The 24,767-nt window shown below is 39.0% G+C and overlaps 1 protein-coding gene across 6 annotated transcripts in view; it reads right to left on the bottom strand.

Annotated features, from left to right (window-relative positions):
* Positions 1–24,767, bottom strand: part of Arhgap18 (Rho GTPase activating protein 18) — a 178,555-nt gene that overhangs the window by 57,263 nt on the left and 96,525 nt on the right. For 5 of the 6 annotated variants that reach the window (XM_090338145.1, XM_090338147.1, XM_090338144.1 and 2 more), the window contains exons 2-3: positions 4,957–5,156; positions 2,441–2,676 (exon numbers count right to left, since the gene is read on the bottom strand). In XM_090338145.1, the coding sequence (XP_090194271.1) occupies positions 2,441–2,676; positions 4,957–5,156 (436 nt within the window). Of the gene's footprint in view, positions 1–2,440; positions 2,677–4,956; positions 5,157–19,795; positions 19,850–24,767 lie in introns of those variants that run through there. The other variant, XM_090338148.1, reaches the window with a different exon arrangement.

Below are 24,767 nucleotides of genomic sequence, written 5' to 3'. Positions count from 1 at the left end.
TTGGATATGAGTCTCCTGAACTTAGCTAAGAGTACAGATGTGAGCCATCAGCACTTGGCTAGACATTATTTGAATTTGCCTGTGATACTTTTCTCCTAAGGGTTCCATCAGATGATGCATCCCATCAAACAATACATTTGTACTTCAGACATTTCCTAAATGTACTTTAAAAAAAGCTCCTAGCACTGAGCTGTAACCCCTCTTGGAGACTTGCTGGGGCTCAGCTCAACCACCTCATCCTTTTCCTCTTAGCCTCTTTAGGGCTAGTTCTTTTCACTGGCAAGGAAATGTCCTAAGACTACATTCCCTTTTCAGTTTTCTACATCTGGAAACCGAGTACAGTCAATGCTTCAGACTTTCAGGAGCTATTTAAATGTCCCACAGGATGATAAACAATTCATCCACGGGCCTAAAACAATCAAGTAACCCCAGAATCCTTGGGAAAGGAGTGGTTTAAGCCACTCCACAAACAGAGAAACACTTTATAGCTAGAGAGGATTGCCTGGATGCCAAAGGGAAAACAAAAAGCTCTATAACAGAATGATACCTTCAATATAATCCCTTCAATTCCATTGTTTTATGAAGAATAATGAACTCTTTATCATCCTTCATTTATAATGTAAAGAGACTCTCATATTCCCATTACTTCCTCTCAGAATTGTGTTTGGAAATGAAAATATAGCAGGAAAGAGAATGGTTAAAAGCATGTACTTTGGAATGGGAGAAATTTGGGTTTAGTATGTATGGGACATTGAGCTTAAGAGTCTATGAGCCTCAGCCATAGAATGGAAATGATAATAACTTGCTTGTAAGGCAGCTGTGGGATTAAATGAGATAGAGCAGGTACTGCATGGTGTGCAGTAGTGGGGAGCAATTGTTTCTGTTACTTGTTATCACCACAAGCACTGATCAAGACTCCTCTCTGCTTCCAGTTCAGTTATCACACTGGGTCTTCTCAGGGCAGAATGCAAATGTTCTATGCCTATAAGAATATTTGCTTCATCTGACTATTCTGTTCTTGGTAGCAAGATCTTCCTGAAGAAAACATGGTCACTTGCATGGATAAATAATAAGTAATCCACTAGCTGGCTATTTTGAGTAGCACTGTCTGTTCTTGGTCACCCAGCTCTCATGCTTCTACTGTACCTTCTCTGATAACAATTCATCCATTAGTCATTACAGATTTCAGATGCTAGCAGATTCCAGATTCTTCCATTAGTTATTTAATCCACCATCTAGGCTGTGCAATGTGGGTCACTTCTGGAGTCCTGTCTATTCAGGAGGCAGACGCGAAGAGGAACAGAATTCAAGCACATTCCAGGCAAGGAAGTTCCTTAAAAAAAATCCCATCTTGCTGGGCACCAGTGGCTCATACCTATAATTCTAGCTACTCAGGAGGCTGAGATTGAGGATCATGGTTCAAAGCCAGCCTACACACAAAACTCCATAAGCCTCTTATCTCCAATTAAACACCAGAAAAACCAGAAAATGGCACTGTGACTCAAGTGGTAGAGTGGTAGCCTTGAGCTGAAGAGCTCAGGGACAACACCCAGGCCTAGAGTTAAAGCCCCAGTTCCCATCCCCCCCACAAAAATCCCATTTCAATCCATAGCTAAATGCAATAGCACAACCATCTCACCATAACTACATGGGAAGCAGAGTCCAGCCTGCCCCAGACTCATGAGACCTCATCTCAAAAATAATGAATATAAGAAAAAAAAAAAAAAAAAAGAGGAGGATGGCGGATTCATGGTTCAATGGGAAAGTGCAAGGGCTGGGCTGAGTTTGACCCTAGAGGGAAAGAGAAAGGGAGAGGGAGAGGGAGAGGGAGAAGGCCAGGAAGAGGGAGGGGGAGGGGGGGGAGGGGAGGGGAAAGAAAGAGGCCCTAAGTTCAAATGGTAGAAGCACAAAATAAGGAGAATGATAATAATAAATGCATTGTAATATAAACCATCTAGACAAGTGTTCACTCAGATCTCCTATGTACTAGAGATGGTTCTAGCTCTTAACACAAAGAGGAAAGTATTTCACATCTCAACAGCCTGTTTTGTAATTCATCTACAATCAGGCTCCTCCCACTCTACTTCTGTTCATTATTTAATGATCTTCCTATAAGTAGGAATAAGTAAGGAATACCCTACCGCCCACTCACTGGCTGCTAGGTGAGTGACACGCCTTCTGTTAGCTCTAGCGGATGAAGAATCAGAGCAAATGTTCAAAGGGTAGCATGTTGGATTTGATCTTGCTTAATTTTGCCCCCAGGGAGCATACCTTCTAGAGGCCAGGAACCAAGAGCTTCTTGTTCAATGCCAGTACAGAGCTTTGGTCTATCTATATAATCAGTGATCATTGTTTATAATGATTTCATTTCAACTAGACAGGTACAACAGAAGCGAAGCCATAAAGCCTTGGCCTAATGAATATGTGAAAGAAAACTTACTTTTTCTTTCGACTCTGTCTGTTGAGCAAATATGTCTCTGACGTCAGGAATGTGATGCTGTTTGTTTTTCTTCCTCAAGGTCTGGGAGACAGTCTCCACCCGTTTCTGAACAGCTGCTGCCTGAGTCCGAGTCAATGTAGATAAAAATACCATGCTTTCTTGGGGATCATCCACAGACTCCCCAAAGAGATTAGATAAGCCAGCCTCTTTAAGCCACTCTTCTTCCAGTTCTCCTTCTAGAACAATATGGAGAAAATGGTTTTTTAATCACAAAGAGTTTTCACATATTTTAAGCTACAAAAAAAAAAATCTAACAGAGGGGTTGCCTAGCAAGAGCAATGCCCTAGGTTCCATTCCTAGTACCAAAAAAAAAAAAAAAAAAGTTTAAAAATATCTTACTGAAACTCTTCAGTGCTGAGAATCGTTATCTGAAATTTGGAGAGCTGCCATCCACTCTGGCCAGAGCACAGCAAATTTTAGGTCAATTTCATATATACTCAATTAAAAATTCTTAAATTACTGCACATGTAATTAACCTCCACAATTTCCCTACAGATTAAGTAGGGGGGATGATACTTCTCCCCTCCCAGATAAAAGCAAACAGTTAAGCTAACTTGCTCTCATCCATCAAACTACTGATGGATGATATACCTGGGATAGTTCATTCAAGTCCTTGCTCTTTGCTTAAATATAGCAGTATCTCAGAGTCCAACACTAATTTATGGGTAGGCTTATTTTCTCTCCGTAGTATCTGAGAGAATATATGGCAAAGAAGTAAAGAGCACTGGTAGGTATATTGGTACATGCCTATAATCCTAGCATTTAAGAGATTAAAACAGGAAGAAAACCCTTTTGAATGAAGCCAGCCTGGGTTGTACAGCAAGACCTAATCTCAAAAGGAAAAAGTAGGGGAAATGAGGAAAGAGGTATGGTAAACAGCTCAAGCCTACATTCAGCTAGCTGCAAGTCAGCGATCAGGAGGATGGAAGTTTGAGGCCAGAGTGGGAAACGTAGTGAGACCTAATCTGAACCAGAACCCCTGGCCCAAAGGTCAGTAATCCTGGCTACAAGAAGGAAGATGATTCCCTGGGACAAAACTATCTGAAAAACAACCACAACCAAAGGATTAACAAACATGAAGCATAACTCCACTGTTCCCCCGTCCCACATGCCCCAGAAAAAAGAAATGGGAGAAGGACATATGCGAACATTGGGACTACTTCAAGTCAAGTTTTCTTTCCCCAAATCTGTGTTAATGTGTTCCAGAGTAATTCTTGTAACAGTAATATAATCTACTCTATGTGGTTTTATGTTCTGGAGCTGTGTATGAAGTAGGTATACTTAGTAATTTTAAAGTACTAAACTCTAAGCCTGAGCATTTATGCATTTTAATGATATTGCCCTTAGAACCATGGACCTGTGGATACCAAAGGCAGTGGCATTTGCCCAATTTGGAGTACAATACACTGAATTATATGACAATGCCAGAGGTCCAAATACCACCCACAAATATCAGTAAGAGAAATTTTCCTTGGCTACAAATAAGATAAGTAACCTAGAATATTTGAAAGGCTGCCATGAAAGAAACAGTAGAATGAATTTGTTTGGTTCTTCTCAAAGGCAGGAAAAAAAACAAACTTTCACCAATGGAGTTAAAGTTAGAAGATGACCATTCATTAATCAATAAAATAAAGAATCCAAACAAATCAGGAAGACTGACCCTTAGGAAACTAGTATCACTGCCAAGTTATAAGTTTTTTGTTGTTGATTTTTTTTGTTGTTGTTTATTTTTTTGCCAGTCCTGGGCTTGAGCTCAGGGGCTGAGCACTGTCCTTGGACTTTCTCAAGGCTAGAGCTCTACCACTTGAGCCTCAGCACCACTTCTGGCTTTTTCGTATGTATGTGGTACTGAGGAATTGAACCCAGGTCTTCGTGCGTGCTAGGCAAGCACTCACCATTAGGCCAAACTCCCAGCCCCCCAAGTTATAAGTTTTTCATCACACTTTCTAAAGACCAAATGAGCATGTGTATATCAACTTATGGTTGGAATGAAAGGTAATAGATGCCTTTAATGATTAGCCTAAATTTTAAGGGGTCACCAAGAGGCTGGGAGTTTAGCCTAGTGGTAGAGTGCTTGCCTAGCATGTACAAAGGCCTGAGTTTGATTCCTCAGTAACACATGCATAGAAAAAGCCTGAAATGGTACTGTGCTGTGCCTCAAGTAGTAGAGCTCTAGCACTGAGAAAGCCCAAGGACAGTACCCAGGCACAGAGTTCAAGGCACAGGACTGGCAAAAAAAAAAGGCTGCAAGTTAGGCTGAACTTTTAACTAAATGAATTTGCTCTTAACACTGTATCTGGAGCTACATGTATTAATCTAACTCAAGTCAGTAATTTTTGACAGGAAAAGCAACTACCCATGTAATATTTGAAGGTTCTCCTCTTCCTCTTTGTGCATTCATTTTATTGAAATATACATTTTATTTACATATACAAAGAAGTTTTACTTGTTATTACCATCAGGCTCTTTGACAACTACCACTTCTTGGTCTTGTTTGTTTTCACTGGATTTCTTGATATTTTCTAGTTCTATCCAATAGTCCTCCATAGATAATTCGTCCAAGGAGTCCTGGGAACTGGATCGATCAAATGGAGGCCTCTCGGTAACTCTGGGAGCAGTGCTTTCTTGGTTCATGTTATAATGGCCATGTCTTCGGCTAAATGATTCAAAAGAAAAGATGGTTCATTTTAGTACACAGAAATCCAGTCCACCTTCCCCAACATCTTAACATTGAGCTATACAGAATTTAGAAACACCTTTAATTCTCCTAAGTAGACAAAAATTTTGCAACTGTTTATCTCGGGGGTGTTCCTGATTATAATATGCTTGCTAAAAGTTTCATGTGCTATATAAACAAGTATAGCAAAAATAAATATCAACATAGTAATGAACCTTCCATTTATATGAATCTCAAATTATTTTGGAATCATGTCAATCTGAATCTTTTAAGAAAGCAGCAGGATGAATCTTCATTACTGGCTCTTAATGAATAAAATTGGAATGAAGTTTGAAATATATTTATCATTCATGCTTATAACCAAATTCAGTCAACTCTTACATAACAAATATTTGCAGCTGCTGAATTAAGTACTATTTGAATTTCCTCTTTATTTTTAAGATTGAAATATAAATAGATGAAGTTTGCTGTTACATTCTGTTAAAATTTTAACCCTTTAATTATAATTGTACATATGACATCCATGTATTAATTGTTTTGAACTTTGTGTAAAAATATATTAAAAACTCTGCACTGCCTGGAATTACTTCATATATTTACCTTAAGTATTACTTATGAAGAAGATAAATTGATAAGATTATCTTTATAATCTCCAGTAAACTATTGTTTTACTTATTTTAACATTGCCTCTGTGAATTAAAGCCCACAATAAAAATCCATACATCACAGAACTATTAAATTTTTATATAATTATTTATAGATAGAGGGAAAATGGCACCTAATTAAAGAGGACATTTTTTATCTATGGTGTCTTTACATACACATACACACACACACTCACACACATATATATACTAAAGTACAATTTGCGTAGAAACATTTTTTTGTGAAAAACTGTTTTAATATTCTAGGTTCAAATTGTTCTTTTATCTCCCAAGAAGGACATCTATGAAGTAATAATTTCCTACATTGGTTTTACTTCTTGTACATACTGAAAATAAAATGAAGCACAATAAAATAGAAATTGTAATAATGTCTGAACATTCTCGCACATTTAAAGTGCCCTTTCTCATTATTATTTAGAACAGTAAGATCTTAATACTGCATGTGGGAGAGGGTCACTACACTCTGGGCAAATCTACTAACAGTTTCTTTTCAATCCATCTGTTAGAAAGTCAATGATCTTAATTGCCCTATTGTTGCAAATGAACAGGAGGTATATATAATAGTCTAATAATATTCCTGTAAAGATGGTTGCTTACATATTTTATTAATGTTGTTTGCATGAGTGAATAAATATCCACTAAAATGACTCCTTTGCACCAGGTATAGTAGTGCCTGCATATAATCCCAGCATGCAGATCAAGGTTGAGGCAGAAAGAACGTAAGTTCAAGGCCAACCTGGGCTTTGTAATAATCTCTTCATGGTAGCTCCCAAGATGGTGATGGGTAGATAGTCAGGACTAGCAGAAATCTAGACATGTTTGCACCTCTCTTTCCTCTCATCTCCACTGTTCAGTTTGTTACCTCTCTTTCTTAAGTCCAGGGGTACTTCTTCTGTCTAGCCCTAGTCATCCCATTTATGTCCCTGTGTAACACCTTGGTCTCTTGGTCTGGCACCAGTGGCCACTATATGACCAAAACATTTCTATTACAGAATTTTCACTCTGATTTTAAATTGTGAATGAGAAAATTGGCCTCTCAATAGCGTGATTCACAGAGCTTAACGAATTCTGTCCTTACCAGGACAGGTAAAGGTAAATGACTGACTGAATGCCTGTGAGATTAGGTTTTGGGTTTATTTCATGTCAAATTACATATATATGTATGTATGTGTGTATATGTGTATATATGTATATGTACATATACATGTGTGTACACATGTGTATATATAAATGCATGCACTTGCATAATATGTATACATACAATACACACACATATATATATATGTGTATATATTCCATTTAGGTTTTCTCTTCTCTCTCATTGCAGGGAAAGACTGACTACCTTATTCTTTTTTATCCTAATCTCCTATAGCCCCCATGGGAAACCACACTAAATACTGCAACCTGTGTACAGTACAATAACTAATGCCAAATAATTTGGCTTATCTACTCCTAGGAAAGAGGTACAGTTAAGCTAGAAGCACATTAAGCCTTTCATTCCTGAAGGAATGAAGTTTATTCTGGCAGGAATTTTCCAGTAAATTTCCATTAAGATAGCATGTGCAGAAAAATGCAAGGACATTGAGTAACGGCATTGTTACGGAAATGGACCTTCTCCATCAAGGCCTGCTTTCAAATGGAGCATAAAGCAAGAATCTTATAGCTTAGTGCTGATGAATTGACTCAATATTTTGTCTTTAATAAGATTCACAAGCTGAATAGGTTTGTGATAATCTGAAAATACTGAATGATGCATTTTTTCCTTCTTTTTTTCCCCCTTTTTTCGGATCACAGTTGAATATTGCAAGAACACATTTTCCAGTATAGATATAAGGAGATGAAGGAGGAAAAACAGGCACTCAGCAACAGACTACCTTTCCTTGTGAGTTTACCATATATTTTTTTAATTTCCTCTCAAAGTGTAAGTGAACATCTTATTTCACTTCCCATCAATTAGCAGGCTGTATTTCTTTTCATCTTAGACTACGCTCTACTTTTAGTAGACAGACAACAGCAAAAAGGCTGGAACCTTCTTAAAACTGCTGGATAAGTGGCCAGTTAGCCAATTTCCTCTTTTCTGTTTTTAGAATGATGTACTGTAATTTGATACTCGGCTCATTCTTAAAAATTGGGTTGAAATACATAAAGCAACATCTGCTCTGTGTAATGAAGTAGAGAGCAGAAAAATTTTCTATTTCCAAAAGATCCAAGGCAACACATGGCACTGAAATAAAAGAAACACAGTTTATATGGCAGGCATCTAACAATTACTCTAACTGACTTGTGAGCAGCTCTGCCCAGTTCGTTCCATTCCCTCTCCCTCTTCCTCTCCACACTTCAAGCCCTCCAGCATTCACCACTTTCATCAAGCTAAGGACAGAACCAGCCATGGCCCTCTAAAAGGATTGCCTGCGATGCTCTCAAGAGGACTTCTCTCAGACACAGCACAGTGATGGCTGCCATTTGTCTTGACAGATCCTCAGTGATAGCATCATGATGCACATATTTTGCAAACTCTTGTGAGGCTTCCTGGAATATTCTTTTTCAATTTGCAGCATTTTTTTTAAAGTAAAGCTTTATTTTATTTTTCCTAGCCATATATGATTGCATTTTTCTGATATTTTTTTGGGGGGGGCAGTCAATGGCTTGTGAATAGAGGCAACAGGTCTGACACATTTGGGTTCAAGGCGTTGGTGTTCCATGCACGGGACTGGTCTATTGGGAAGATGCCTGACTGACGGTTCAGCCCAGTAGGGACACAATTGGCAAAGCAATGGGCCCACGGGGGACCTCTGGGGATCGTCAGAACCCAACGATTCCAACTCTGCTTAACTGGCTCTGAGCCACTTCTTACATGACAACCGCTGTACACTTCAAGTTCCCTAGAAATGATAGGACTGAGGCACAGATCAGTGGCAGAGAATATTATATATATATGTGTGTGTATATATATATATATATATATATGCAAGAAGACTTGGGTTCAATCCCTAGCACCCATAGCAAATAAACAAACAAGCAAATGCCTTACTTCCTAAAGTACTATAAAGGTAATTATGCACCGGTCTTGAACACTTCTAGGTGACCATTGCTAACTTGCATATACTAAAAACTACATGTCCCATGGCTGGGGTTGTCTGGGTGATTTTGATGGGGTTGTTTGGTGCTTGGAATTGAACCCAAGGTCTTAGGCATGCTAAGAAGATACTCTTCCACTGAGATCTAATAACAGTCCCCTCTCCTGAGAATATAATAAGATCCTCAGGAAAATAAAACAATTATTAATTCCATAGGACAATTGTCAGACATTTGTGGTCACAGAGTTTTTTAAATCAATTAATTTGTTGTGTGTGTGCTAATATTAGGGCTTGAACACAGGGTCTGATGTATCCCTTAGCTTTTGCAATCAAGGCTGGTTCTCTACCACTTGAGCTCTCCTTTTAGATTTTTGGTGATTAATTGAAGGTAAAAGTCTCACAAATGGGGCCGGGAGTTTGGCCTAGTGGTTAAAGTGCTTGCCTAGCATGCATGAAGGCCCCAGATCGATTCCTTGGTACTACATACATAGAAAAAAGCTGGAAGTGGTGCTGAGGCTCAAGTGGTAGAGCTCTAACCTTGCGAAAGTCCAAGGACAGTGCTCAGGCCCTGAGCTCAAGCCCAGAACTGGCAAAAAAAAAAAAAAAGGGCTAGGAGTTTGGCCTGGTGGTAGAGTGCTTGCCTAGCATGCACGAAGACCCAGGTTCGATTCCTTGGTACCACATACTTAGAAAAAGCCAGAAGTGGTGCTGAGGCTCAAGTGATAGAGTTCTAGCCTTGAGAAAAATCCAAGGACAGTGCTCAGGCCCTGAGCTCAAGCCCAGGACTGGCAAAAAAAAAAGTCTCACAAACGTTTTGCCTGGGCTGACATTAAATCATGATTCTCAGATTTTAGTCCCTTGAGTATTATAGGGGTGTGAGCCTTAGACTCCTGAGATTACAGGCATGAGTGATGCCTGGCTCTACACTAAGTTTCTAAACCATCCCCCAAAAGCTTTTGCCATATAAATTGAACCTATAGACAGTGATACCATTAGCCAGTAAAACAAATTAAAAAAAAAACAAATATTTTTATTTCAGAAGACTAAATATCTTTTACATGTTTTGAGAAAAATAACTTCCAAACTTAAAAAATAAAGTGAGATGAGCAAGTTTCCCCACCCCCACCTTCACCACACACCCACACACACACTGATCCTGGGGCTTGAACTCAGAGTCTAGACACTGTTCCTGAGCTTTATTTTTGCTCAGGGCCCGAGCTTTACAACTTGAGCCATGGCTTCACTTCTGGCTTTTTAGTGGCTATTTGATGACAGGAGCACATGGGCTTTCCTGCCCAGGCTGGCTTCAAGCTACAATCTTAGGCCTCCTGAGTAGTTAGAATTCTAGGTATGAACACAGATGCCCGGCTTGTTTTCCATTTGAGACTTCTGTCCAGTGTGACAGAAGGCATCTGTATTCATGTAATCATTTGTGACGTCGCATAGCATGTAGTCCAAGATACTCCAGGGTATTCTCATGAGAGAATAAGAATGAAGGACACAAATAATCTCACAGATGTTATGACAGTGTTGGAACCCTGAAAGGGTTCTGAGATCCTCAGATGGCCCATACTTTAAAAAAACCATTGCTCCACAATTTCTCATACCTATTATCTAATGGATAGGGGGAAAATGTTTCAGTTCTCTGGGCAGGGCTCCAGAGCCCTACTGAGAGGAGTGGACATGCTTTCCTCGTGACTCTTGACCTACTTCTTTGTTTATTTTAGCTTAGTTTTACTGGCTTTCATAAAAACTGGGACTTATTCCAATGATCTAGCCACATTTAATCTGTACAGTAATGATACAGAATAAAAACACCACCAAGGTAGAACTGGCTGGCCCATGTCTTTAATCATTTGCTTGAACCCATCACACAAAAAGAGGTGCAGTTCTCCCATGTGGCCAGTGTACTTGAACATGCATACTTATTTTCTTATTGCTCCATTGGCACCCATGGTCCCGAACCACCACCATGGCAGGAAGATTTATTTGCCTGTGTCTCTGAACTCACATTTAGCTAACTATTTAAATTTCTGTTTTCTGTATCTTACTGTGGACCTAGAAAATTGTCCAAATGAGTTTTCTTTTTTCTTTTTTGCCAGTCCTAGGGCTTGAGCTCAGAGCCTGAGCATTCTTCTTTAGGCTTTCTCAAGATTAGTGTGCTACCGCTTGAGCCACAGCACCATTTCTGACTTTTTCTGTGTATGTGATACCAAGGAATCGAGCCTGGGTCTTCGTGCATGCTAGGTAAGTACTCTACCACTAGGCCAAACTCCCAACTCAATAGCTAAGTACTTTTAAATTAAGGAGATTAGAAGGCCTCAGAAACTGCCTGTGAACGAGGACTTCCTAACCTCTTCTTATTTCTTCTACCCCAAAGCAAGGCGAGACTCATTGAAGTTCTCTTATCTGCCTGAAGAAACCTCTTCCTGGGGAAACACAACTGTCCTAACTGCCACTGGCAGGAATCTCATCAAATAATCATGGAAGAAATAACATGGGAGAAAATAAGAGATCAAAATTCTCCATTATATCCCAGCAGATTATCCTCAGGACACTGCAGAGATGACATGAGACTTTCTTGGCATAGCAAAACCCCTTTCTAGTCATGAAGAAGTTCCACTCCACTTCCTAACCCATGCTACCTCCCCTAGAGCTAAGAGTTTTGTCCTTAATGGTCTGTTCTTTGGGGCTCATTCCTTTCTCCTAAAATTCATTTTCTACTCCTCTTAAAAGTATCATCAGGTCCAGGAGTTTGGCCTAGTGGTAGAGTGCTTGCCTAGCATGCACAAAGACCCGGGTCGATTCCTCAGCACCACATACATAGAAAAAAGCTGGAAGCAGTGCTGAGGCTCAAGTGGTAGAGCTCTAGCCTTGAGAAAGTCCAAGGACAGTACTCAGGCCCTGAGCTCAAGCCCAGGACTGGCGCAAAAAAAAAAAAAAGTATCTTCAGCTCTCCCCTCCACCCACACACTCCCTGCCCCCGCCCACTTACCAATGAAGAGGGAACTGAAGCTTCAATCATCTGCCCTTTCTTAATGAGTATATTTTGCATGACTCTACTATACATACAAATGCACAGCTAAAGCATACGTGTTTACTTCTACTAATCTGTCAGTTCCAATGAATTTCAGAAAGTGTATTGGAAACTTTTCTTATACCTACAAATCTTGTAATGATGTTTTATATCTAGTCTTTTCCTTCTTCTGCGCCATACGGAGGCATTTTTTGTGACCACAAGTTTCTTTTTTTTTCTTCTTCTTCTTTGTGTCCCTTTTTCCCCCTATTTCTTTTTAATTGTTTTTGGTTTTGATTCTTTAAGACAGTCTCCCAAGATAGCCTTGAACTAATGATGTTCTTATTTCAGCTTCCCACTACCACTGCTTAGGTCTCAATATCTACTTTTTAAAAATCTTCTGATATTAGACTACATTTTCACACATAGCCTTTATCCTAACTTTATTTCCATGTAGACAAGAAATGACTGGATTAGGAAATACATGACAAAGGTAGGAATTTGGGTTTATTTATTTATTTATTTTTGGTTGGTCAGAGGGCTTGGACTCTGGGTCTGGGTGTTATCCCTGAGCTCTTAGTTTCAAGACTAGAGCTCTACTATTTTGTGCCACAGCATCACTTCCATTTTTCTGATACTTAATTGGAGATAAAAGTCTCATGGAATTTTTTGTCCAGGCTGGCTTTGAACCACAATCTTCAGATTGCACCCTCCTGAGTAGCTAGGATTATACGGATGAGTTACCAGCACACAACAGGAATAGGATTTTTGATAGAAATTTTTAATTAAGTAGGAATTTTCATTTTTATGTGTTTAAAAACTTGTCAGCTCATGATTTTATCACCAAACATCATGTTTAAATATATTTTATATGAAGGCCCACTTATTGAAACATAAACTTCAGAATAGTATCTGATCCTGGCAATTTAGACAATTCCTGTCATTTGCTAGATGAGGTATCATGATGAAACCTTCTCTAAAGTCAGTTAGCAAAGGATAGGACAACCAGTGTTCACAGTGTCATTTCTTTACCAGTAGTCATTTTCTTACACCAAACAGGCTCAGGTAGAATTTGCTTTTGGTCCTTATCAGATGTGTGCACAGAGCCGGGCCTAAAAGAACCTTTGTGCTAGCCATGAGCCTAAGAGCTCAGGGATAGTGCCTATGCCCTTAGTTCAATCCCCACAACTGGGGAAAAAAAAAAAGTCAGAATAAACAAGCTAGAAATCCTGCCATAGGCGAGATACACAATACTGAAAGACAATATATAAACAAACACACAGGACATGTAGAGTAGGAAATAAGATGCCACTCATGTGGGACAGCTAAACCAGTCAAATCCATAAACACCTGAGAAGTGTGGTTGCCAAGGAGAAGAAAAAGAGGAACTGCTATTCCGCGAATATAAAGTTCATCTATACATGATGAATACGTTTTAGAGCTGTGCTGTACAACATTGTACCTAGAGGTAACAATGATGAATTGTGCACTTAGAATATGAAGAGGATAGATCTTACATTATTATTGTATTCTGACAACAATAAAAATATGTTTCAACCATTAAAACAAAATGAAATAAATAAACAACGCCTCTTGAAAAAGCCTGAGAAATCTTTTCTCCTGCATTTTCAAAAATAGGGCTGAAGTCCTGCTGAGGTTTGACTTTAAAAGCAATCCACTGAAAAAAAGAAAAGAAAAAAGAAAGAAAAAAAAACATTGCTTTGTAAAAATTCTAAAATGTGCTAGAAAAATTCACCCTACTTCTTAATCTATATTATCTGAGTATTGAAAGCAAAAGTACGTCTCTGTTGTCTAGTTTTTTTTTTCATTACAGTGGTGACATTAAAGAAGTAATTGCTACCATAGTGGACGGTAGAACTATTAATACTGTGTAATAGCCCTGTCCATCAGAACAGCTCAGCTTGAATGACTGAAGACCTACAGTCTATGAATGGCCCAAGTCATTTTCTTTCCCTTGAAAGTGAATGCCCACCATTGTTTTGCTGAAAGCAGTAATTATTAGAAGTAGCTCTGACATCCAGAATGAAAGAACAGTGACAATACGGAAGATGGGGCAATTGATTAGAATGCAGTACCACATTATCCACCCCCCCCCACACTTCCCTGAACCCCTAGAACCCATGAAAAAAGATTTTTTTGTTTCTTCTATTCAAGCCAATTGCTCCAATTTTAAGAATCTACTAGTTCATTTTCATCTAAACTATGGGCCTGGAAATTTGCATACTGTACCCTGGTTGTGCAGAGGAAAAATTAAATGGACCCATTTCTTTCTGCTTTTTCAGTGATAAATAAAAGTCAATTCACATGTTGTACAAATCTTTGTAGATTCTGACACACAGCAAAACAAGATCCAAAAGAAAGGATTAGCCTCTATTTGCAAAACACTACCTAAGCAAAACGGAAGAAAAACCCTATTGGAGGCCTTGCTCAGCCCCATCTTTTGAAAGGCTTTATTTCGTAAACACAAGATGCCAAATCCAGTTTATATGTTGCTCTTCACTTGTTTCTCACAAACGCTTTCACCACACCTCTTCAGCATCAGTAAAAGCATAGGACTAGAGGCGGCCAATCAGAATGAGGTTTGGGTAAGAAGAAGGGAAGGCAAGATATAGAAAGGCTGAGGGAACACATCCATGTTCATTTCCTTTTTAGTTATAGACACAGTGTACAAAAGGATGAGCTATCCCTACCAGACAGAGGCCTCTCGTTGTAGAACATTGCTTCTAGGTCCAAGTAGATCTTTGTTCCTCAGCCCTGAGAACTCTCAGCAGGTCATGGTTCCTACTCACTTGAAAGCACAAACCAACTGAGAGTAATGGGATTCAACGGGATCCAATGGCAACACCACCCTCCAAGACAAGGCCTGGTGACCTACCCCTGTAATCCAGAGAATTATGGTTTGCAGCCAGCCTGTGCAGAGAAACTCTTATCTCTAATTAGCTAGCAAAAAAACTAGAAGAGGGTGTGGCTCAAGTGGTATAGTGCCAGCCTTAAGCTACAAGTGCTGAGTTCAAGCCCAATACTGACACAAAACAAAAGGCATCTGTACTAGGGCTTTGATATGAGCCTCTCAGGATCTAGAGCAGTCAGTTCAGATCACATCAGATGGATGAGTTCGAAGGTCCACTTATCATCTGCCTAAATGACTTGTATCTGCCTGACACTCTGGATCTGCTGTCCTTTCTCCAGGCTTCTCGCTCTGGCCAGCTGTACAACCACCTGGAAATTAAACACCAGTGGCTTCTTTGCATTTCGAGCATAAGCTCCACAGCTGTCATTATCTTTGTCTGGGGCTGAAATAACCTCTTATAACCTGGAGTAACAGCCCTCCCACAGCCCTTACCATGTGATACGGGATGATGGACTCATGATTGTGTTTCCACTGATACACCTGGCGTTTCCATTTTGGTATCCTGAGTTCAAACAAATGGCTTGCCATAGCAAATGCGTATGAACTGCTGAACTATTCATTTTCCAGTGAATCCTTTCCTGAACCCACTTTCACTCAATTTTCAAGTTTTTCTAAAAAATTTAATTGCACCAAACTACAAAGAAATTTAGAAACATGGAAAGCAAATAGCAAAGCTAGCAGTGATTCAGAAAGTTTACTATAAGCGTGAGACCTTGAATTCAAACCCCTAGTTCGAAACAGAGAGAAAGAAGTGAGTGAAGGGGAGGGAATGTTTAAAAAAAAAAATACTAGCATTAACATTGCTAACCTAATTGTGATATGTCTCTGTGACCCTACTCTGGATGTTTAGTTAAAAGTAGACTTCCTAAAGAGAAGAGAAACATACCAAAGAAAGCTTATTTCATACAAGCCAATAACTAATATTAAATCACAAACAAGCTTCAGTATACACACGCATCACAATGCCATATCCTCCCACTTCATTCTCTGAAATCAATCAGTATTTATTAAATGACTTACTCTGGGATGAATATCTTATCAGTGGTGTCTGTTCCACCAAGACCTCCAAATCTTCAGTGTGGAGCAAATGATAAATGACATCAATACAGGTAGAAGTGGAAATTTCTACTTCCCCTTTCAGTCAATGGCCTGACTAGTAGCCTGAGCGTCCAGGTCATGACCTCTGCTTTAGCATAATCCTAACAGCCGCACCAGGCTCACCATGGCTTCCCCAATTGGAATTTCACTTCTCTATGCTGTCATTGTACCTACTTATCCTCAACTCAATCCTGCCCACTCACTTCCCAAATAGAAACCAAGGAATTTAGATTACCTCCAAACTAGGCACCAGTGGCTCACACCTGTAATCCTAGCTATTCTGGAAGATGAGGTCAAAGGTTTGTGGTTCAAAGCTAGTCTGGGCACAAAGTCAGTGAGACTCTTCATCTCCATTTAACCACCAGAAAACTAGAAGTGGCACTGTGGCTCAAAGTGGTAGAGCACTAGCCTTGAGCTGAAGAGCTCAGAGATAGTGCCTAGGCCCAGAGTTTAAGACCTACAAGCAACCAAAACAAAACAAAACAAAAAAAGGTTACCTCAAATATCTCCTTACTATGAATATGTGTGATCCTAACTCTCAAGACTGCTCGCATCAAGAACTCAGCATCTAGAACTCAGCTCTTTGGGAAAGACATTAATAAACTCTTAGAAGAGAGACCCCAGAGAGCTGCCTTGCTTTCTACCACATTCACACTGTATGTGGTAAAGCAGGCCATCAGCAAACACAGTGACCCAGCATCCTTTGGTTGTTTATCTGCAAGATTTCCCAGGCTGCCCTCAAACTCATGATCCTCCTGCCTCAGACCACCAGCCTCTCAAGTGCTAAGATCACAGGTGGGCACCACTGAACCCGACAGGTCAATATATCTTGATCATGAAGTCCCTACCTTCCAGCACATTGAAAACACAATGTCATTTATAGGGCTCCCAATTTACGGTGTTTTGTTTTGGAAGTACAAACACACCAAGATATCCTTCTTGGCATCCCTTCCTTTACAGTCTACCCTCACATACCACCTGAGTTTGTTTGCAGTCACTCACTGCTCCACTCTTCAAGCTTCCTTAAAATATTTTCATATATAGTTTTTGTTTCAGAACAGTCATGTATCCTCAAGGGAATTATCACCATCCAAAATTATGGTCCATGTTTTAACCATTTATTTTGATTGTTCTTGAAAAACTTTTTTTTCTTGCCTTTCTTTAAGGTTGTAGTTCTGTTTTCTTTCTGAAGAATGTATAAGGAGCCTCAGTATATTTTCAGAGGTAAAATGAAGAGTCATAAATACCTACCATGATATTCTCAAATTCATTACTGCAAAGTCCTCATTAGTTCTGAACTTTAACATTTCAATTTGCCAAAACTGCTTGGATTAATACGTAACAGATAAATTTATGCCAATGTGCACACTCTTTCACGACATAACAATATACTCCAATATCAGATCTAGCTAATGCATTTAGATGTTAGGTATGAATTTCATTCTCAGTGCTGACTACTGAGTGATATATTTATTTTCCAGTACTGGGGAATAAATCCAGGAACTGTGCATAGGAGGCAAGCACTTTACCACTGAGCTACATCCCAGGTGTAAATTATCACATTCTGAAATCTCATCTCTCCAGTTCACAAAGAAGACTGCAAAAGACGCTTATACTTCCTGTCAATGAAAATGCTTACAAACTATTTGTCATCATGATGCAAAATTGTGAACAATAGCATTTACTTTTTAATGTTAGAGTAATACCAAGTGTAATATTTGTTGCAGTTATTTCTTATGGGCAAATCTTATCCTTTGTGAAAAATTGCAAATGACCTCTTCTACCACCAAATGCTAAAATATTCCACCAATAAGTATACAAGGCTTGAAAGTATTTTATTAAATCAAATATTCTAAGTAATCTCTAGGAAGAAGACAAAAGGTAGAAAAAAATTCCTGGCCAATGAAACCATAGAGTTAACCTTAGAAGCAATTCTTCCATATTTCACACTAAATAAATATATTTGGTAGTAACAGTCACAAAGTCAATTATATGAATATTACAAGAAAATTTTTCTTTTTTAAATGAGATTGATGAGAGAGAAAAAATATGAGATGTCCTACAATTCTGCAATTAATTAAAAGGAGCTAAAGGAGAAAGCAAAGGAGAAATGAGGCAAGGTAATCAATTAACAGCAGCAACTGACAACCATTTCATGTTACTGAATTCATGTTAAAACCTTATCTCAAGTCCATCAGGACACCTTTTGTGCCACTTATATCCTGCTTACAACTCAGCCAATCCAGAAGCAGCAATAACTGTTTATGAACTGTGTTCCTGATCCAAAACTTTCACTCTTCCTATCGTCCTGCCTGCACTGTGCAGAGCCAGTAAAGGTTCAGTGTAGGGCCAGCAGGTGCTTTTTCAACTATTCCCTAGCCTTGCTGCTCCAAGTTGTAAGATCTTGTACCAGATAAGATCCTTTTGTGGCCAGTGTCTCTAACAGCTCAATAAATAAAATTCTTTTATTGTCTCAGATCCCACAATCTCAAGAATTTTGGTTTAACAAGATCATCGAAAGCATGTTTTATTCTGTATGTTTCATCCTGAGTGGACTCAACACTAGACAGATGTGAATATAATAGTCCAAAGAAATCAAAAATAAAGAAAGGGATGGGAATGTGGCTTAGTGGTAGAGTGCTTGCCTAGCATGCATGAATCCCTGGCTTTGATTCCTCATTATTGCATAAACAGAAAAAGCTGGAAGTGGTGCTGTGGCCAAAGTGGTAGAGCTCTAGCCTAGAGCAAATGAAGCTCAGAGACAGTGCCCAGGCACCAAGTGTAAGCCTCAGGACTGGTAAAAATTAATTAATTAATTAATTTTTTTTAAAATTTCCAATTGTAAAATGCAACACTAGAGATGAGGGAAGGATTTTTAATATTTGAAAGGCAAAATGAAAGCTTAACATTCCCAGACAAAACTAAACCAAAGAGTTTCAGTTAAAAGCCACTTGGCTTTGTTCAGCAAGCACAGACTTGAAACTTAAACCCACAAGGACAGAAACTGAAGATGGCAAAAGAAAGAATTTAAATATCAGTTATCCTTGTCCTAAGCATTGATTGCTACATCATCTAGCACAGTTCTTATTTAGTCCATTAAGACAATCTAGGCATAAATCCTTCACTAAATTGGAAGCTGATGAACCTGTCCTAATTTAATTCCCATCTAAGTCCTCTCAAGAAACTCCTACAAAGCTGTGACTCACCTCCAGTTTCATATACCCTCTGCTTGCCTGCTCTTTTTACATGGGACAGGAGCACTAACAAGGAGCAATGAAACATCGGTTTCTACAATAGCATTCCATGTGGGAAATCCAAAAGCAGCTTGTGCTTCTAACAATTCTTTCTCTAGCTATACCCGAGACTGTGCTGGCACTCTACAAAGTGTTACACTACAGTGTTCAGCTCAAAGACATCCATTTCTATCCGTCTTGTTCTTTCCTTGGCTTTCCTCATTGTTCCATTCTGCATTCTCTTCTCTGTTGAGTCCCTAGAAAGAAAGAATCTAGGTTGACTAATCTCTATTTCTCCCCTAAACCTTACCTGTTAGATGTACCTGACTGTGCCCTAGATTCTGCACAACTAGGACCTCATATCTCAGCCGGATGTAGTAGCCATGGTCCCCGCTCCCCCAGAAAGGGAAGCAGGAGAAAGCATTGTTGTCTCAGAAAGCCACGGCTTCAGAAGAGATTAATCAATATGCTATTGAAGAGAGAACAGAGCCTCCAGAGACCAGAACAGTCTGAGTAAGTTCTAAAAGAAGGAGATGAAAAGGATGAAGAGCATGCAGTGCCCTCCAGGGCACAAGTCGACATCCACACAGTGCGTACCACAGGCACGGGAGCCAGCACAGAAGATGGCATCAAAGATCCAGCCTCCTTTACTATCTTGCCAGGATGTGTCTACAAAAAGATCAAAGTTGTCATATACTCCAAGGTAACGATCCAAGACTTAGGACCTTGCCTGTTGCCTTTAAAAAAGAAAGAAAGAAAGAAAGAAAAACCTCAGGAGTTTGAGAGATAACTGTTAAGGGTTCCCATCCATAAATGATTCCATTTATTTGCTGAAGCAGGGTCTATAAAATAAATACTCTGAAACCCTAAGGATTCTTTCATATGTAAACCAGTCTAATATGGGTAACAATAAATATTTAATTCAATTTCTTTATGGATACTAAGTTTTACCAAACTAATCTTTATAAATGATCATAGGAAGTTGGCATCTATATCTTATTTTTTAACTGATTTTTTTTTTCCTTTTCTTTTTTGGAACTAGGGATCAAACCCAACATGCTGTACTTGCTAGGTAAATGCTTTGCCACTGAGCTATATCCCAGGCCCAGTACTGTTTTTTAAATTGTAGTTACAGTTTGGGCCCGGAGTTTAGCCTAGTGGTAGAGTGCTGGCCTAGCTTGTACAAGGCCCGGGTTTGATTCCTCCGTACCACATACATAGAAAAAAAGCCAGAAATGGTGCTGTGGCTCAAGTGGTAGAGAGCTCTAGCCTTGAGAAAGCCCAAGGACAGTGCCCAGGCCCTAAGTTCAAGACCCAGGACAGGCGGGGAAAAATTGCATATACAGTTTAAAAATAAAATTTGTATAAAGAAATAAAATTTGTACCCAAACATAATGCTTTTTTTTAAATTACCTTCAAATAGCTGGAAACAGGCCTTTTAATACCACGTGTCAGTTGATCAGTACAATACATCATAATCAATGTTATCTCTTTCATTGGAGTGGGTCTCCCCACTCCAAGAATTATTTTCTTGTTTATCTATTTCTTCTACATGCTAAATAAACGATAGTCCACTGAACCACACATCCTGGTCCTTACATTTTCCATTGTAAGTAGGGAAGGGACTACTTCAAAAGTATGGTCAAATTAGGATGAAGTCTAATATTTCTGTATTTCAGTGGAGCTACACCTCAGAACCTGGACTCTTGCTTGTTAATGATAAATAGACCAGTAAGGCATAATTCAGACATACATTCACCAAATAATGACTCCACAAATGGCAAGATGATACTTCATTGTGGATGGGAAAGTCCAAAGCAGCCCTGGGGCTCTCCTCTAGTGGAGCTCTGTGTTCTAATAGAGGAGATAAGAGTTGGAGGAAAAGAACAATGGTGGGCAGTGCAAGCTTTGTTCTTGGGTGAGTTGGAAGGCACCAGGTGTTACAGGGCTTGCTTCCAGCCAAACACCGGCAATGACAAGATGCCAGGACATAGATAAAATGCAGCACTGAATTAAGGGGAGTAAGAAGGGAAATTCCAGTCTCTTGCTATACCTTGATCTAAATTTATAAGGCTATCTTCAGAGCTAACTGTGTCTTCCTGCTGTTTGATTCAACTTCACTTCCCTTTAATTTACGCCTGTTTCCGCTGAGCAAATAAAGACAATATGGGGGAACTCTTTTTATTAACCTGTTAGTTGGATTTGTTTGAACCTCTTGAGTTGGCCAATGAAGATTACTTTTTTCATTTTTTGCCCCTTTATTTAAGAAGTGTTTTAAAAAAATGTTTCATAAACATTTCCTCTTTCCTTCTCCCCTTCCTTGCCTTCCCCTGTTCTCCCCTCCCCTCTCCCTTCCTTTTTCTTTTCTTTTCTTTTTTTTTGAGATAGTGTCTTATTACTTAGCTTAGGCTGGCCTCAAACTCACAATCCTCTTGTCCTAATTTCCCAAGACAGCATTAGAATGTAGTACACAGTCTAATAGCCATCTGAATCAGAACTATATACTCACAACAGCAGATTATCTTGCTTTTGAAATGTTTCCTTTGAGCTTTTTGCAGACTGGTTCTTGCTCTGGAAGGGAAAGTTCTAAGCTGACATTGATTTTTGAACCAGGTACCTGTGGAGACTCAGGCAGGAGGTCTTTGGCCCAGATAACAAACTGAGAGATCTAATCAGACGTATTTTTTCTTCCTTGTTTAGGAAATGAGCACAGTTATTAATTACTTTCCATGGCTCTGCTTTTTTCCAAAAAGCCTTTTGCTGATCATTTGCATTAATATTATGCTAATAAAAGTAAGAGGATGCTAACTAATTCCATCTCTTCAGCAGTAACTAAGGATCAGAGAGAGGTAATTTGCATGTTTTCTTGATTGGAGTGAATTAGTATTTAAAAAACACTCATTGTCACCACTTTTGAAAACAACAATAATAATAATGGGAATAATAATAATAGTAGTAGTAATAATAATACATTTTGGGCCAGGCTGGCAGAAATAATTCCTCCAGTGAAACTGTCTAAAACTCAAGGATTTCAAGCTACAGTTTGCTTCTAAGTATGAATCTCAAATGACAAGGATGCATTCAAACACAGGGCAACCATCTGCATCACAAATACATTTCAGTTCCACTCTACAGAAGGAATTCATTTGCTGTTGAAGGCCATTCACTTCCACTTCTGAGTGCTTATTCCTCAAAACAGCGTCCAAGTATTGTGAGAACAATGATTAAAAGAGGATCTTTCCATCTGTGCCGCATTAGGCTGCAAGACAGCCCCTCCTGCAGAAACAGATTTTGCATAATTCATCGGACCATTTTAAACCCTAATCAGCACATTGCAATAAGGATAGGGTGCACAGGAGAGAGGAGAAATTTATTAGCTACCTGCTTAGCATCCACCTAATCATTTGGGGTGATTGCTCTATGCATTATAATACATATGCCCACATCTTATCTCCAAGAGGTTCTTACACCTAAAATGTCACCATCCTTCTTAGCCCATACTAATGGTCCAAGCCAGACTATTTCTGTTATTTTCATAGGGTAGTCTTGGAAAGAAGACGTAGAAGATCATTTTAGAGACAAAAGAAGTTGGCCTAGCTCCAGCTCTACGGTTCTTTGTGTGAACATGACAGATATATTCATCCTTTAGAGAAAAAACAGTACCTCAAATCTCCTGCTATTCTAAAAAAAAAAAAATCATAGAACTCTAATCTGTGAACAATGACCCCCCCCCCTCCTCCAGAAAGGCTTAATTCAGCCTGCCAATTTGCTTTACTGCTCCATTTTTCAAAAGAGAAGCTAAGGTGTCAGGGAAGGTTCCCCCACCTGCCTCTCAACCATAGCATGGTTGGTTTTGATCTATTAGTTATTTCGAGATTGGTTCAAGGATATACTAGAAAAGGAATTGCTGATGACAGAATTTTGCTAAATGCTTTAGGCAGCTCTAGCTTAAATTGTGAAACAAAACAATTTATAGGGATAGAATTCTTGGGTTTTAAACACTACAAAATGGACTAAACAGACGGTAGTAATAACAGTACCCAATGTATTCAGATTTTGTGACAGTAAAAGTGAGAATGCAGACAGCAAGGTTCAAGATGTGGTTGGAAATTCTATAATAAAATTTCTCACTTTCTTTCTTTTGTTTTTTTCTTTCTTTTTTAAAGACAAGATCTGTACTATAGCACAGGCTGGCTGGCTTCAAACTCAATGATCCTCCTGCCTCAGACTCCTAAATGCTGGGATTTAGAGGTGTGCTTTTCTAATACTTGCCTTCATTGTCCAAATCACACACATACAGACACATACACACACATTCATATATGTATGTGTGTATGTATAAATACACACACACACACACATATATATGTTTTACTTTTCTTGGTACCATCTGCATATGAAACATGGTAATGGAGAAAATTATCTCAAAAACTCAACTTAAAGAACTGAGTTCCCAGATAGTCTTGTCACATCTGAAAATTTATTTTTCAACCAGTAGCTCCAAAGAATGAAAATATAGCTAAGTGACAGAATCTTAGAATGGCTAAGGGGTGAAGTAAACCCATCGTAGTTATTTTGAAGGGGAGTAAAAAATGGTCACTTTAGAACACTACTAGCCAAGAGAACTAAAAACTATGCAAACAATGTCACTTAAAATTTTCATCTTTCCATTAAAAAGGTAAAGAGAAACATGCCAATATACTGTAACTCAGTACACCCAAGCTATCATTATAGCATGTAATCAATACAAAAATTAATTTTAAATCAACGGTAATAAATTCTTTAAAAAAATAATTTTAAAAAATTCCTCATTTCATGCTAAGACCTTAAAATTCTATGTACAATTTATACTTTCATTACAACTCAGCATGGAAAAATACAGTCCAACTGGCTCAACTGCCAAGGCTGGAGATGTGGTTCAGGTGGTAGCATACCAACCGGTGAGTGAACACATCAGACCCTAAGTTCAACCAAGAAAGAACTTCAAGTGCTCCATTGCAATGGACAATGAGTGCCTTCCATAGCGACAGAGTGGCTGAGGGATGAATGAAGTGGGAGGCTGTTTTCCCTCAAATCGTCCAAGAGTATACAGCTGAAACCATTCTTTCTTACTGCTCACATGCAAAACTTGTCTACAGAATATCTGGTTTCTGCTCAGTCCCTCAATGTTAAACAATACAATGGCAGATACATTCCAAAAGGAGTAGACGTGGAATTCAGAAGACAACAAAATCCAACACATTTGTTTTAAATAGTTCAGTTCTGGAAGCCCAGATTAAAATCACAAGTTCTGTTAATGAGGTATGCTGAAGGACTCACAAAAGATTGACAGGAGCTAGATTCTGGAGGTGGGTCCCTTGAGATAGAAAAAACAGACAGGACAACTAACCAGTGGGTTTGGAGAACTGGGTCTGGAGGCAGCAAGGCGCAGGAGTGGAGAAGGCAGTGGGGAAGGGCTGCAGAGAAACTGAAGACAGTTGTAGGGGTCAGGGAGATATTTAGGGGAGTAGTGGCTAGCACCAAGTTTGCTGGACCTTACAATTCTCTTGAAAAAACTAGAAAGGAAGCA

Source organism: Megascapheus bottae, chromosome 8 (assembly GCF_031878675.1).
Source record: "Megascapheus bottae isolate mThoBot1 chromosome 8, mThoBot2.hap1, whole genome shotgun sequence".
NCBI lineage: Eukaryota > Metazoa > Chordata > Mammalia > Rodentia > Geomyidae > Megascapheus > Megascapheus bottae.
Note: the sequence above shows the minus strand (reverse complement) of the source record. Positions and strands in the feature narration are given on the sequence as shown.